We start from the raw sequence: 17,734 nt of genomic DNA on the forward strand, positions 1-17,734 counted from the left end.
CACCATAGTTTATTCTTGATAAAAGTTTGAATGAAAATTAAAATGATGATTGCTTCATCTTCTGAATCAATTAATAATATTTATTTATATAAATGTCAGACCCCTGAGTTGAAATCAATTTAAAAATACACAAATTCATTAATATTTGGTTAACATTTATAATAATATGGTTCGTGATGATCCAATCAAAAATATAACCTTAAAAAAGAGACCAATTCTTATTTAAAATGCTTCGCCAAAAAATAATTTCTTTTAGTTAAGTTTAATTTAAGAACGTTCCTCGCAAAGTATGCAATTATTTGAGACTTCTGTTTCAATTTATCAGGATGGATTTTGTAAGAGCTTAGGAAAATTAGACGAAAATTAAGAGTAAAATTTTTCGATATATAGATACTATAGTATTTGAAATATTGATGCCGAAAGATTTAGAGAAAATAGGATATAGAAGAAATAACACAAAAATGCATGCAATTTCATCTGAATTTATTTTATGGAAAATAAATATTTCCCTAAAGAATTGAGATTTTTAGGCCCTTACCGAGAAACGTCTTTAAGAATACTTCATAGAACTGCCAAACAGTGCAAACCAAAATTTTATCTAGATAATTTTGGAACAATAATTTTTATTTTAGAAAAAAGTAAGAAATAAAGCTCTTTCTTTTTAGAATTGCCATCCCAGACCGGGAACACGTGTTGATAGGTATATTACATCAATCGTACAAGGAAGTCATGTGTAGTCGCGTCAATTTTTAGTGTACTTTATTTAAGAATCCCGGTAAGTATTATCTTACTTTTTAAGTTTCCACGTACTTAATAATAAAATTGTTCGTGGAATTCTATAAATTTCATATATCATGGACCCATAACTTACGTATTTCCCACAGACAAATCGTATTTACGACACTAATTACAAATCTGGAAATTTTGGCGTTTATAACAATGCTAGTATAGGGGACTACTCCAAAAATATCTGATAATACTCTATATCAGGCATGGGCGAGTTATTTTAAGTCTTTATCGAAGTCCGCATTGCTCATAGAGGAGGAAGCAAAACGGGTATACGACTCTTTTACCTATCTCAGTTTATCTTATAGTAATGAGATAGGAAGAAAAAAATCTTGTCTCTCTGTCTTACTCGTATTTTTGGTTATCACTGGTTAGGTTATCACTGTCTTACTCGTATTTTAGATACAGAAGTGTGAGGGTCTTCTCTAAGCCACGTTTGCCCATGCCTGCTCTATATAATATTGCCGTAAGATCCATAACAAAGGCGTTATTTTCAATACTCTAGGGTATAAAACCATGGCGCCATTTACATTAGTAAATAGTAAGTTCAACTCGACAGTATGGTCTTGAGTCTCATACTACATTTCAACCCTAACCCTGATCAGGAGATATACCTTTTTTGTATCCATAATTTTACCATATTTTTTAAGGGTTTAAATGAATATACCAACCGAGTCACAAAGTTTGCGGACTAAATAGCATCCATCAATTAGTTATTTATAGAATTCGCATAATTTGCTTGCTAGTTGCAGCCAATTTATAATGTTATGAACTTGATATATGTTTTAAAGTGGTTGCTTCCTTCATGGACGAATTAATAGTTATCCATCAAGCAAACTAATATCAATAACAATAAAATTATTAATGGTCTAATTTGGGATGGGCCTTCAGCATTTTAATTTTAATTCATAAATGATTTAAAGATAATTGTAATAAGATAATGCCTGCCTACGACTAATGTTGTTGTAATCATACGGCATAAAACATGATTGTAAAATTAGCTAAAGAGTGATCAAATAAAAGTTGGCATTTTAATTAAAAAACGATTTCATGTAAATGAGCGCTTCTCCGACATAACAAGAACACTATTTAAAATTTTAAAAATACGATGCATTAACCAAAAAACCATACTAAACTTTTTTTGAGGATGTAAATGTGATTTACGAACATCTGTTTTTAGCGAAAACAGACATGTTGTGGGTTTTAACTTCAAATTCTGTGTTCAAACGGGCCCATTACTCCATCAAAAAATCGATGAAGTTCATTTTTGGTTAAATAGTTTTATGAATAAACAGAATTGACGCATTAGAGTTAAGAATGCTGCTCATAAATGATGCGTATATGTCCAAAAAAAATTAACAGTTTTAAGTGATTTGAGGAATTGATGTGTTAATCCACCATTTTTAGAAAAAAATAGCATTGCTGTTACCGCAAAGAGGCGTTTTTAGATAAAAATACAATGAACCAATACCTAAAATTTAAACAAAAACATCATATTGATATCGTATACCGTTTTGTTTTTATTTCAAATTAAAAACATAGTCCTTATTGAATCATCCTATATATATATAGGTATACATCATTGCCCTCTTATAATAAAATGGTTTGGTTCTGGTAAATAGAATGGTATTATAAACTTTTCCGAGCGTTCCGTACATGGAAAAAATATAATTTAAATTTAATATCCTATTAATTTTTCAAATATTACAACTCTCCTATTATTTTTGGGCATTTTATTTTGCATCCTAATTAGTATACTTAACATAATATGCGAAAATATATATATATAGGGCGTTCTGTTATTGATAGCAGAAAATGGTACCAGTAAATTAACCTTATCAAGACAAATGGAAAAGCTCTTTACCAAATTTCGATCTGAGGCCTGATTAGGAAGATGTGGATACGGGAAATATAGAAAAATTTATGAATTGACAAACTTATCAAATTCATTGTATATATGTCTGTCTCCTTGGCTTTTACAGTAAATGGTCGAATCGGTTTATAATTCAATTAATCTACGAAACATATGACAAAATTGCTATCAGAAAACAAAAAATGCGTTGTTATAGAAGAAAACAAGCCAAGAAACATAGCGTTTTTTGTTTATGGCTAATCAATGGCTAAATTAACCGAAACAATTCGCAAAAATCAAAAAAACTGTTTTCTTCCGATAAAAAAAAAAGTTGACGTCCAATGCAAAAAAATTAAATGGAAAAGTTGTAGCTTTCAAAAAAACCTATTGATTGACGTCTGGTAAGTCCGATTTGGATGCGCAGGTGCTGAGAACACTTGAAAAAAATGAGCGAAAATAATCGTTTCTACATTTGTTTACATTTGTTTATAACTATTTTTCTTTTTCGATTTCAAAGTTGAACTATTCGAACTATTTTGAATATACTGAACTGAACCTTCGAATGTTTAAAATTACATGATTGTTGTTCGAATTATTTATTTATATGAGACATATCATATTGTATGAACGTACGTAGTTACTGTAGCATAACTTAATAATTGTTTTGAATACTATACATGTGTGTTATATTTCATATTATAATAAACTATGGTTCTCACTAATATGTGTGCAATATGGCATTACAAGAAACGACATTTGACGACAATCATTGTAATTATAATTATAATTTATAATTTATAATTAGTAACAAACTATCCTTAAAATCAAAAAATGATTTATAGTGTAAAAAAGGAAAGTCATTTACCTTTATACAGGGTGTTTCTAAAAGTTGGGGGCAACGATCTATCACATATAGAACATTGCAAAATAAGTTGATTAAACCAAACTTACCTTAGTACAAAATAGCTTCGTTTGGAGAAATAGGCGATCTTAAAGTTCACATTTGGTAAAATATTTTTTTTAATATTTTAAATTGGTAATCACATTTTTGCTAAAATTTAACATAGAGACACTGTTTTAAAAGACAAACCCATAAAAAACAAGTTAAAACAAACAATTGACTGGGTTAATTGTTGAAATACTATGTATAGACAATATTGATTACGCTATCGTTTGTTTTTTACGTCTTGTAAGTGAAGAAAGATAAAGATAGTAACTCTTAGATATCCACATATACATACATGTCACACACACATAGCTGATATACCCATATAATACATTCCATATAATTTGCACACTCAAGTTGTTTATTTTGAACATTTTTTGCATTTTAAATTTTGTTCTATCTAGCGGTTTACAAGATGGATCCTACGGACCCAAAAGCTAATTGACCTATGTTGCTCATTTACGAACTTAGGCCCTGAGCACGGACTTTTTATGTCCTGCGCACGCTATAAAAATTCCAGCTTGCCCGATAAAAAAACATCGTTGTGACGTAATAATGTTAATTGAATAGAATACACTATATACAGTTATTAATTGACATTAGTACGTCACAACAATGTTTTACGGTAAATTATCAAATATACGATCAAAATATCTGAAACTTATGAAGATCTACTTGCAGCATGCGAAAAAGAATTCGATAAAATCTGACAAAAGTGAGTTTTAGCATAGGAACTGCAAAAGTAAGCGGTTTATTTCATTTTCCTTCATTAGTCGATTTTTGTAACATTTTTAACTGTACTAGATGAGTTTGATTAAAAATCCATAAGATGAGTGTAACATCCTACAAAAATCTGTGGCGAGCACATTAGTTTTTTTTAAACACCTACAGAATATATATAAAAAAAAATTACATCCTGATATATAAAATATTTAATATTATGGTCTAAAACTAAACCATAAACCATTAGAACATTTAACTATACCCACAGACATTTAAAAAGTCTTTTATCATGTACCTAACACAAGACACAGTAACGCGACACCTACAACCAGCTAATCCAGTTTTTTTTTTTTTTTTTAAATAAAAAAATTGAAGAAAAGGTCCATATTGTTAAATAAATCGTAGGGCTATTGAAAAAAATGGTACAGGTATTTCAATTAAAACCTACACCTAACATTTTTATATTTAGGTATATAGAGGATTTTTTTTCTAATATAATTTTGTCATAAAACTCCCACGCAAACAATCTTGACAGGAAAAATGACACTTTTGGATTTACACTATTGTATCTTCGGAAATAATGATGGCACTGAAATTTAGTTGATACCCTTGGAAAGTTTAAACCGCCTTCTTTCAAACCCATACATTTAAGTTTGTAAGAATGCCTGTCTAACTTTTGTGTCTTTTCCAATTTTCATTTTGAGAAAAAAATAATCGCAACCATTTTCTATTGTGTACAGCTTTAGGGGGCCCACCACTAACAGATTTGAAAAAAAGGAAAATTCTGCTTTCGAATGGTATCAGCTAAATTTTAGTGTGATCATTATTTCAGAAGATATAATAGTTTAAGTACAAAAGTGCCATTTTTACTTTGAATAACTCAAATCAAAAAAATAACAAGTGATTTTATTAGATTTGTTGTAAAATAGTTTTAAAATTTTTGGTACAATTCAAAGTTCATAACAAAAAGGATAACATTTTTCACCTTTTAAACCATCAGTACAGAGCTGTATGGAATGATAATAATTTTGAGCTTGAATTAAAAAAACTGCAAGCTTTCGAACGAGGTGCAAAATTTGGTGTGTTTAAAATTTCGTACTTTTAAACAGATTTAGAATTTGGATTTTAAATTTGTATTCCAGAGTTATTTTACGTTTTGAATCGATGTGTTTCTTAAAAATTTTCTCTAAATAATAATTAATGGTGCTTCCTTTTAAAATAATTTTCATATTTTCCTGAATCTGATCGACGATTTGTATGATTTTCTCGGCAAACAAGGATTGTAAAATTGATGCATTTCGATTGATAATTTTCGTTTTTTTCAATAATTATTCATATCTTTATTAATAATGTCCTTTAATTAACTTCCTTGGTGGCACACATTATATTAAGTAATATATTACCTGTATTATACAATATACAGCCCGTTATAGTCTGTATATGGAGGAAAAGTGAGAATACATACCCAGGCACTCATACTATGTTCACTGTATAAAATGATAGAAGATGTATACTAAAATACAATATTTACCGGATTGCAACCAGGGCTTGCCAAATACTTAATTAGGAATATAACAAAAAAAAGTATGAACTGTTTTGCTTATAAATTCAAAATTTAGAATGTAAAAATAAAGTTTTGAAATCAAAATTTGAAATTGCATGTTCCAAAATTTTACATTAGACTTTTAAATTTTAAAATAAATGACTTACCGCGTCTAGCTCTGAAAGTCAATTGTGATTGGCTGATGAAATTTTTAGCTTGAATGCGTTAGCTAGGCTAATTCCCCTAGAAACTGAAGACATTTTTCTTAAAATCGAATATTGCATTTTTAATTTCCAAAAATTTTATTTCGAAAACTAAGCGTCTAGAAAAAAAATCACAAAAATAGAGAGATTCCTAAACTACCAGTACATATGCAAAAAATCATGCCTCATCTATATCACGGGAACCATACATTTATTTCAAAGGGATAAACAGCATATGTGCTAATATTCCAAAATATAATCTCTGTGCCAAATTTCATCAAAATTCGTTCAGTAGTTTTTACGTGAAAGAGTAACAAACATACATCTATACAGATATCAGATTCACAATATCTGATTGCGGTCATAACGGAATATCCAATATATTAAAACTTAAACATTTAATGAATAAATTGGATAACCCTGTCCTTTATAACAGAAAAAAATAAACAACATACGATACGTTCGCTCGTAAGATTTAAATTATAAGTAACACAGGTTAACCAGACTAAGGTCAGTACATTTTTGTACGTTGATTTTTTTTTTAGTGAAATTATTTTTGTACTTTACAAAAAACAAACACTGCTTTGTGATTATGCATTATAGCTAAGACGCTTATGGCTTTGACCTTGCAAAATATCATTATACGATGCTACCTTAAAAACTCTATCAGAGATCATATTTATTCATTTATTGTGCTTTTTTTTTCATAACAACGAATGAATATGTCCAAAACGGATCCATAAAATCAAAATCCCTTTGGGGACTTTCCAACTGTACTTATTTATCAAAGGAAAATATTTTGCTGATGTCTCTCGTGCGCTAATTTGTACTTTAGCTATCAACAGCAACTACAAAAAGTTATTGAAATATTATAAAATATCCCCACTATCTCCAAATCATTGACCTGTGCAAAAAATTACCATTTTGATTCAAAGTTGAATGTTCTATATTTTTATTCCTTGCCCTTGAGAACGGTGGCACAGACATGTTACGGTTTCTCTCATGCTTACTTTAAAACTTTTTTTTTAATTTCAAATGGGATATCCAATTTTTTACTTTCACAAAAAACTTTCTATGAGAGTTTTTCTCATCACTCCCAGAAAGTCGATTAAAAAAACCGCAAGTCGGATGATTTCTTTATACCTACGGCTATCTCCGTAGTTTCCAACCAACAATATAGTATTCTTAAATAAAATAACGTCTTCACCGCGTGTCTTACCCCACTTTCATAAATGGATATTAACTTCAGTTTTTCACGTAACTGTGATAACGATTTGAGCCTTCGTTTTGGCATTTTTCAAATAAACATCCATATGATAGTAAAGGAAAACTAAAAGTGAAGGTAATAGAGGCTCAAAATAAGTTAAGTGCGAAATTTGCGGGTAGAATAATAATGAGTAAGTAAACGAACAAAACGATGTTATCTCAGTTACAGAGGTTAATGCACATAAAATTTACTCGCTGTCTCAGTTAAAGAGGCAACTATGACGATAAAATTGAAAGAACGAATCCCAGATATAGAGATTTGCTTCGTCCCACTAACAAAGTAACTTTAATATACTATTCTTTCATATGAATTAATGTATTTTCACAAGTAAAGAGTAATGATTGTGATACGTGGAACGACGAGTCTGAAGGGTTAGTAAAAGTTGATGAAATTACGTTACCTATTTGCATTCGTCATAACGAATGCATAAATTACGGCTATTTAAATAGTGGCCAGAGGGCACTACTTCCTTAAAATTGATTGCAGTCATGGCATTGCTGAATCATATTTTGCAAGGTTAAAGCCATAAGCCTATACATAATAAATGCTTAAACATTACTTGTAAATTACAATGAATGAATGCAAAGGCATCAAACCTCACAAATACACAATAAAATACACATGTGAAATAATATTACGAATCTCATCATAGTTCTTTTTTTTTTTTAAATAATTTATTATTATTATTATTTTAATGACAAATATCAAAATAAAACAGCTATGAGTTGACGTGACAATATTTCTTACCCAATACAAAATTTATTTATTACTAGCAGACACGGCCACGCGTTACTGTGGCTAAGGTTCTTGTTATAATACATTGTAGTAAACTATTGCCATGCTTTTTTACACAGAGCTCCATGACTGATTTTCTACTACCGTTACCCCTTAATACAATGAAATTATTATTTACAAATGAAGACGAAAACGTTAAAGCTGGTATAAGAATCCACTGGATTGGGATTTGAAAGGGAAGGATTTTGAACACGACTGATCAAAATTTACGTACAGTTAATATTAAACAAAAATTTATACAAAAGAAATTAATTTTAAAATTAATTTTATTTTTATTCAAGTTTGTAACAAATGAGTATATTACAAAGTTGTTAGTAAATAACATGTGACACTTAAACTTAAAAATGAGGTAGGTAGAGCAGATAATTGAATTTCACTGTACTTCGTTTATTACAAAATAAATTTAGGTTATACCTTAGCTTTAGTAACACGTGGTGTTAATGTTATTAAATTATAGCTTATATGAAACGTTTGTATTTTAAACATAGCGCCATCTATTTAATACTTACTCAATCCAGTCAACATATATCGCCATCTGTTAAAATCGTTTAAAACTAACAGATAATTGTGACTGTCAAATAGACAAATAATTTGCAATAAAATAATATTGTGACTATAAATTGAGATGCAAGCTATCTATCTTTCAAGTTGGATCAAATTGCACACGGTGTGCAAATCAAATTTAAAATCGGTTCAGTAATTTGAATCCTCACGAGGAAATAAAAATATTTACGAAAAAATGGCTCAAACAAAAGATGTTTATTTATAGAAAAAATTATCGATATCTCTTTTCGTTTTTCAGTTATCGTGCTCGCGGAAAAACGGTTGATGATTTTAATTAGATGAATTTATGAACACCTATACCAAAATTTTGTTTTTAACATCAAATATTTCAAAGCGTTACAAATTTGGGTCTAAATTTATTATACCTTGATATATTTCATGCATATGGTATATATAAAAATTAGAAATTTTTTTAAATAAACACAGTTTTAGAAAATTATAATCCTTTTATGCGCATACCAAATTTATCTCAAAAAGATCTCCTGAAAACTCAACATTAATTTTTCACAACTTGGTGTCTCTTTTACAAGCTAGCTTTTAGTTTGTATACAGAGGTAAAAATTGGCATTTATATTATAAATAAACCACATTATAATAAACTTTACAGACTAGACTTGATTGTCAACAAAGCATGTATGCGCCAAAATAGTGAACTATGTTCTACAATTTTAATTCAAATTCTGAATAGAAGTTTAGAAAAAGTAATTACTTCCGTTTCTATAATAGTATTGTTATTCCAATATCTGTACCTATTCAAAAACGTGTTAGTATTGTGACAACAGTTACAGCGAAATAAAAATTTAAAAATATAATCGAGGGCTCATTCACTTTTGAATGAAGTTGAAAAAAGAGCGATTATTTTAAAGAACCTCGCACGATTAGATAGGAAAATGGCTTTCTGTAAAACTTTGTCAAATCACTCCCAAAATGTTCTTCGGATCGTTCTGATCAAAAACTTTCACGGCCACGAAATTTGCTTTCTGTTTTGCAATCTTTAAATGCTTATAACTTCTTTGTTTTTTTACTGGCTCACAACAGAATTAAAGAAAACACAATTTTATTGGTAAAATCGTAAATACCTACATGCCACAAATATAATGAGAGGCAATACAGAATTCTTACGTGAAACCGCTTCGCTTTTGGCTTGAGTTGTTCAATTCAAAGTCATCATATCATATTCCTTAAGAATAATAATTGCTTTTATCAAGAACTACTTTAAGAAATACTTTTGGTTTTTGTTATGACCATGGAATAGCAAAAATGGGATATTTATCCATGATTACAGAATCGAATTTAATAAATTAAATCTTCCGTCTAATTACAAAAACAATGAACAATCTTCAATTTTTGAAACAATCTCCAACAAAGAAGAATTTGGAAAATATATGATATCATTTGATTAACAAATCGGATTTTTTTACAAAGAATACGCCATCCAAGCCTTTTATTTTATGGTATCATAGATTTTTTTTATAAATAAGTTATATCGAAATTCCATTCATATAAAAAATAAAAAAAAAAAAAACACACGAAACACGGTCTACAGACCAATCTACCTGTTTTATTGCTACCAATTCTCTACAGTGAATATGTATCTATTTCTCTAAACTGACAATACTAATTTTATTTTACCTCCATATGCATGTAAAATTTTCAAATTCGCTATAATGTATATTAGTCGCTCTTATTTATAATACTAGAGTGATACCCACCCGCTTCGCTGGGTTTAAAAGTAAAGATTGATAAAGATTGCTCTCGCTTATCCCCTTTCTATAACACTCGAAAAAATGGTAAGACTGTTTTACACACGTAAACTATATGTATGGTTTTTTATTTTTTAAATGTATAATAGTCGCTCATGACCATGCTATTTATGCGACTATAAAAAACTAAAATAAAAAATAAAAAATATATATAATAGTCGTAATTATTCATTGAGTAATCGAAATTGGAGAGAAAAAAATTTTCCCGATTTTTCCGATTTTTTGTACCCCTTAAAAACATTCCAAAAAATCGAAAAAAATTTATGGTTTCTGATTTGGATAAAACTTAGTATATAAGGTAATTTTGACCCAAAAAATTCAAAAATCGTATTCATTTGATGATTGGAAGCAAATTTTTTGAAATATCACCCATTTTCTCATATTTTGGCTCGATATCTCCGAAACTAGTTGCCTAACCGTTATATTAATACGATTTTTGTAATTTATGGGTCAAAATTACCTTATAAACTGAGTTTTATCGACATAATGAGTATATCAGAAAAGATGGCCGTGAAATATTTTATATTAATATATCTTTATAAATTATATCTCATGTGTTGATATGATATATCAGCAATATATCGTAACAAACAAACATGCTTATTTTTGCATTTATAATATATATAGAGATGTAAAAAATTAATCTAGGCATTAGGGCGAATTTGTAACATTATTTCAAATACCATCCCATGAGTTTTGAGTTCCCATGAATTATCTATGATAATTTTACATCTACAGGGATATTCACGTTAAACGACTCGAAAGATTATGGCTAAACTGCTTTATTTTAAGGAAATTTTCTTTCTGGGATAGATGGAGGCTTATTAGCTGTACAATAAGTCTGTAAAATCTTATCATGTAAAAACACGAAAAGTATCAAAGTTGTATTTTTAAACTGGAACATCCTATATATTATTTTATTTGCGGTCTCTAGTGAAAATAAAAGTGAGTTTCATCGGGTTTTACTTCCCTTAAAACTTACGGTTTTCGAAATTTTCATTATTTTCTGAAAATTTAGCAAGCTTATATCCGTTTTTCAAACCAAATTCAACTTGGAATCTACTAATCAATTGAGTTTCGTGCCGCAATAGTGAATAATCAAATTACGTATACAGGTTGTTCCAAAAATATGACTAAATAATTGTAAGTTTTAAACGGTAATAACTTGTTTAACTTAAATAGAACTCTGTATTTTATGTTAACAGAAAATGTAAAATGTAATTCTTTATCAAATAACATCAACTTTCCTATAGCTAACTGTTCACGTTTTCGAGGAAAACACACATTTTCAGAATGCGAACTGATTTTAAAATATGTAATATTCAGTAAGAAAAAACTGAGACAGAAAATACAGAAATTGAATTAGCGGTTATTACCTCTTTTGATTAATACCAGACCAGAAGTACTTGTTACTAATTAATTAAATCATTGAGATTCTCTTTTCCCCTATCTTACGCGAACACCACCTATTCGTTCTTGATCCATTGATTGATTATAAATATTAAATTAAATTCAAATATTGATACCAAATCAGTATATGCAAGGTGTTTAAGCTATAACTGAGTTGTTTGTATAGATGTAGTGTGGCGTTCAAATATACATTTTTATTTTACCTGTGTAAAATATCATGTCATACTAATATAAACAATTTTAGGTCGGGAACATTTATTAAAAAACCATAATCATCCCAAACACTTCCTTATAAATTTTCAATTAGTCCAATTGCTAGTTAAGTATGTTGTACCTTCGAAATTATATTATATTATTGGTCTAACGAGAATTGAGTATACTAGAGATTTTCCATTTCTGTTTTAGCGGTATATAGCGGGTGGGTCATTTTAATCTATAATACCAAAATACTGACTTGAAATTTTCGTAGTCTAACTATGAAGGGGGCTCTTAAAACATGATAAACTAACATATTAGCATAGGAAAGTTTAAAAAAATAAAATTTTTTAGGCCACCCAAAACTACCATATGTTCATTAATGATTATTTTACAAATTGCTCCGGCCTGTTTCAAAGTTGACAAACCTAGAACTATATAGTACTGACCAAGAACAACTAATAATAATCAATTTTAATGAACAAAAACTATAAAGGAAGGTGACTTCTTAAAAAATTACCATTTTAATTGAACAAAATTGTATTGTTATTAGAAAAATAAACAACTTTGATTTACTACCTACGTAATATGTAAAATAAAGTATGAACAACTTAATTAAATAATGTACAAAACGAATTTAAGTAATAATTAGCCAATAGAAAAAATCCAAATGAATCCAAATGGTGCTGAAATACGAAGAATCAGTCAAACGTTAGTTAAAAAGTTTTAACTTTGTCTTAAGCCTTATTAACACGTAGTAATATAGGGTGTCCGAAAATCACCGAAACAAACACAAACTATCCTTTATCGGGACAAACACAATGTTATAGAAAATAAGTTTTACTATAATCTAACATTAGTTTTACAGAGAAATTAACGTTCAGAGTCCTAGAATATAGGGTAAGACACAGAAGTGTGCAATTTTAAAAACGCTGTAAAAAGAAATACAATTATAGTTTTACCCCCGACGACATCAATGGTTATGTGTTTGACCGATATGTATATATGTTCATCTGTTTGAATTAAGCTTCTGAACTATCTAACTAATCATAATTTGACAAATGAGATGTCGTTGAAAACGTCTTGACCATCCGCTGGTTATAGGATATATGACGACACATTAAATTGAATATGGCGCCTTCTAAAGGACATAAAGTCAGAAACTATAAACAAATTTTGATTTATTGATATCGTGTTAGGTATCAAATGAAAGGATATAATGAGTACTTTTCAAATATACACATATGTTGTTATACTTTATCACAAAAATATAACCCAAAGGCTGTGACATTAGCAGCAGCGCCACCTGACGCTTAACTTTTATTGCGTAAATTAGGCAATAGATGTCACTGATTAATTTATTGAGATATATGATTTTTCTATATTAGGAAACCATCCGATATTTGGGTGATTATACTATTACTATATCTCAACAATAAAACAGTCAATAATTTTTTTTAACTCAAAAATAGAATAGTATATAGATCAATGTTCAGTTAGTTTTTTGAAAATATCGGGATATTTTTTTTTTTAGAATTAAACACAACCTCTCCTATGCTCTCCACCTTAATTATCCAAACTTTAATTAAACTAAGCTAGACACAGCCAATTGACATAAAATTTTCTGATACTATGCTAGACAATAACCTTAATATTTCATTTATTATTAACTAGCTTGATACCCGCCCGCTTCACTGGGCTTAAAAGTAAAAACCACCTTTTTATAACCTCCACTTCTTTTGTTTTCACTTATCCCCCTTCCATAGCATTCGAAGGGATTGTTTTACACAGCTAAAATATAGTTTTTAATTTAAGTGTAAAAAAGTCATAATTCATTGAGTATATCATTTACTACCTATTTTAAATTTTTACAGAAATCTTTAATTTATGGTTCAATATAATGGTCATAGATGGAGCAGTAAAATATCAGATTATATTTAATTTTGTTAATCCTTTTTTTCCCAATATATCTTAATAAATTACAGCTCATGTGTTATTCTGAAGTATGAGCTATATTGTTGTACACTTTCATTCAAATCTATTCGGTAGTTTTTGCATGAAAGCGTAACAAACAAACAAACAAACATCCTTACTTTCACATTTATAATATAAAGGGATTTATTTAGAAACATTATGCAGAATAATTTAGCACTTGTATGTTTACAAAATGCACGAGTTACGTCACTCAAATATTAAAAATTTTAAATCGAAATAACTTATAAATAGTTATTTATTAAAGTTAAAAAAAACAATAACAATAATAATAATACATACTTCATAGGACCAAGTACATGGAATTCCAGCAAATTTTTGCACACACCGGCCCACTTCAACATCTTCATGATTCGTATATAAATTATTTAAACAATATTGTATATGTGGTGCAATCCGTTTTAAAGTTTCACGGCTCATTATAATACCAGGACCACCCATACAAAAATTTTCATCATACTCCAACGATAACAAACCAAATTCTTCATTATTACCCCGTCCAGCTTGTCCAATAAATTGTGCTTTGGTACTATTAATTGAACGTAAAAACGCTTCTAAACGTTCTGCACGTATATATACATCATCATCCGCACGTAAGAACCATTCATATTGATCCAAAAAATTATCATACATATATTTTAACATTAAAAATGATTTTTTTTGTGGTGGATAACTATCATCGACCGATTTTAATGAAACTAACGGTATTGAATTGCTATGTGATTGTTCTGAACTAAAGAATATGATTTTACCAGGTAATTCTTTACCCCATGTATTATAAACAGCTTTAGCACGTGTTTCTAAGTATTTAGCAGCCGTCATCACACCAACAAATATTAATGTTTTATCTGGTAATATTGTTGTTTCATTTATCAATGGCTCAATTGTTGGTTCCCATATTTTTTGATTGTTAGCCATTGTACAATTTATTGGTAATTGTAATTGTTGTCGTAAAAAATGTCCAATAAATATACCAACAAATATTCCTAATATTAAATGTAAAGTACGTTTTTTACGTGCCATAATAATTGTTTATTAACATTATAATAATTTTATTTAATTTTTTCATAATTAAAATTTATACCACAATATACATTTACGGAATTATTTTTATATTTTTGTTTATTGTTTAAAATCATTTTCTTGATAAATAATTGAATTTATTGATAAAAAAAATTTTAATTTTATAATTGCTTGCACCGTGCACAATAAAAAAAGTTATGGATTTTTAAAATCACTTAAAATTTGTCATAATATCTATAAAAATTGAAAACACTTGCTAAATAAATAGTAAAAAACACACTATTGGAACACGTTAATAATTCCGCGCCGCGATTCACACAAGTAGTTTTGACGACTGCGGCTAAATATTTTTCATTTATTCATACTCACACGTCGCGTCGCGTCGCTGTTATAACAGTGAACTGAAGGCTGGTGGACTTCATTGCACTTCAGACTCACAGAGTTTGGTGATGATGTGTGTGTTGTCGTCTTTTGTACATAGTTTCTGTATATGTGGTAGCAGTCCCATATGAATCTTAAAACATCTTTAAGATTATTTTACACGATTCACTTATAAAAAAATTGTTGGAAGATTTGCAATAGACCAGCCAGCATTGAACCTTTGAATAGTAAGAATTCAGGACCGAAACTTAAACAGGGGAACCGGGGAGTGCCTCAGGGGTCCGCCACAACACGGACGTTCCTTTTCAAAATAAGTTAAAAAAATATTTCAAAACAATTTTTGAATATTTTTTTTTTTGGCGACCAAAAATATTTCCTGTCGATACTGTAGATTAATTACTTCAAACTTCCCAGCGTTTGCTACATTAATTACTTCAAACTTCGCTTCAATTGATATACTTCAAATACGTATCTAAATCTAAGCACATAAGTAAGTTAATATCCATATAAGTAAATAAGTATAGCATAACGTCGATTATAATTATGAAATATATTCTCGTCGAGAACAGCGTTAGCAACCTCGGGGGAGTGGTAATTATAGTACCAGGCACCTTCATTAAGAATATGGAGTTTTTTTTTCAAAAATAATTCCTGTAAAATTTTGGAATTAATCACTGCAGCTATTTCCTGACTGTATTTAAAAGTAAACATACTTTTGAAGATAAAAATAAATATTGATCTTTATGTGAATAAAAAATTGTTAGCTTTGATATTATCATAAACTAGTTAGAACCAAATATTAATATTAAAAAAAAAATTATATATCTAAAAATTGCTCATGAAATGCATCTTCAGAATATACAATAGCTCCACTTATATAATTAATAGTTAATTAGTTACTCATGACTAAAAAATTTGAAATACCATATATCTCTTTAAAGATTTTCTTATTATATGGCTAGGCGTTTTCGTGAGGCATTTTCTAAATTTACCGTATTGTAAATTTTCCGAAATCCGTAGATAGAATATTCTTCGTAGAAAATGAAATAGTATAGTAAAATTATACATCGAGATTAACATTAAATTAAGATTCGGAAAAATTTTAATGGTAGGTAATCATTCTTCAGTACTTTATAAAAGATGTTCAAAGATGATTTTGAGATTTTGAAAAGGTCACAAATTAAATATATTTGCATTAATTTTCAACTTTGTAAAATAACCTTTTTGGAGTTTTTCCAAACATTAAACTGTTAATAACTCAAAAACGGTGAACTTAAGGCAAAAATCACAAGATACCTTTTTGACGTTAAATTACCCAAAAAACCAGTAGCATTATTTGGTTCAAAAAATTGACATTCGACTGTTTCTGTGGAGGGGGGCATACAAAAATTAGAATAATTAACAAATTATTTTATCTTTTCAAATTTTCTTGCTTAAGTTTTATTTTACGCACAGTAAAATAACATACACTAAAAGTGAATCGTGTTATTATATCGTTATATATAAAAGCCAATCGAACGACTAGTATTCAAATTTCAATATGCGTGATTGCTGATCAGTGAACTAACTTTTTTTTTTTGCATAATCCATATCAAATCACAAATATTAGTAGAGTTTACAAAATGTTATCCTTACACACACAAAATAAAAAATATTTTGTATATATTCATCAAATAGTTTACTTTCAGTTTAATAAAACAGTCAATGAGTCAATAGAAACATAAAATATACAAATTCTTGTATAAGGCAAAACAGACTGCGAATATCAAACCTGACAAATTCGAAAAAAATCTAATAAAAAAAAATTAAAATTATAGTTGCCTTTCGAAATAATAATCTAATTTCGAATCGCAATAGCTCGTTTGAAAACTTGTAGATACTTTCTAGTTTTCGAATTTATTGCTCAAAAACTTTTATCACCCCTTGCCGCTTTTTACGTAGTATTTGAAGCGAATAAAAGCTTAAAGCGATCACCTAAAAATATCCAGGGTGATTTGGAGCAATCTTTTACAAATAGTCATGAGTAACTCAGAAAAAGAATTAATTTCTATATTTTTCTACAGTAAAAGCTTGCCCCTAAAATTTAAATCGAAGAGGCGTATGGAGTAACCAATTACAGTGTTATCATTGGGAAGAAATATAGTTTTCCACTGCTTCCATAATATTTTTATTATTTGTACGTCTTAATATTATATTGTTAACCGACTAACACATGCCCTGCTATTTTCAGCTATCTACTTCCTCGGAAAGTACCTTAATTTTCAACTACACGATTTGTACCAGATAAATAA

At 28.8% G+C, this 17,734-nt stretch overlaps 1 protein-coding gene across 1 annotated transcript in view; it reads right to left on the reverse strand.

Annotated features, from left to right (window-relative positions):
* The window catches only part of LOC123298566 (chondroitin sulfate synthase 1), a gene marked incomplete at its 5' end in the record, with an annotated part of 42,031 nt that extends 26,981 nt beyond the window's left edge, over positions 1-15,050 (reverse strand). The window contains one exon of the mRNA XM_044880608.1: positions 14,322-15,050. Coding sequence (XP_044736543.1) covers positions 14,322-15,050 — 729 coding nt within the window. The remainder of the gene's footprint in view (positions 1-14,321) is intronic.
* Between the last annotated feature and the right edge of the window lie 2,684 nt (positions 15,051-17,734).

This window comes from Chrysoperla carnea, chromosome 4 (genome assembly GCF_905475395.1).
Source record: "Chrysoperla carnea chromosome 4, inChrCarn1.1, whole genome shotgun sequence".
NCBI classification, from domain to species: domain Eukaryota; kingdom Metazoa; phylum Arthropoda; class Insecta; order Neuroptera; family Chrysopidae; genus Chrysoperla; species Chrysoperla carnea.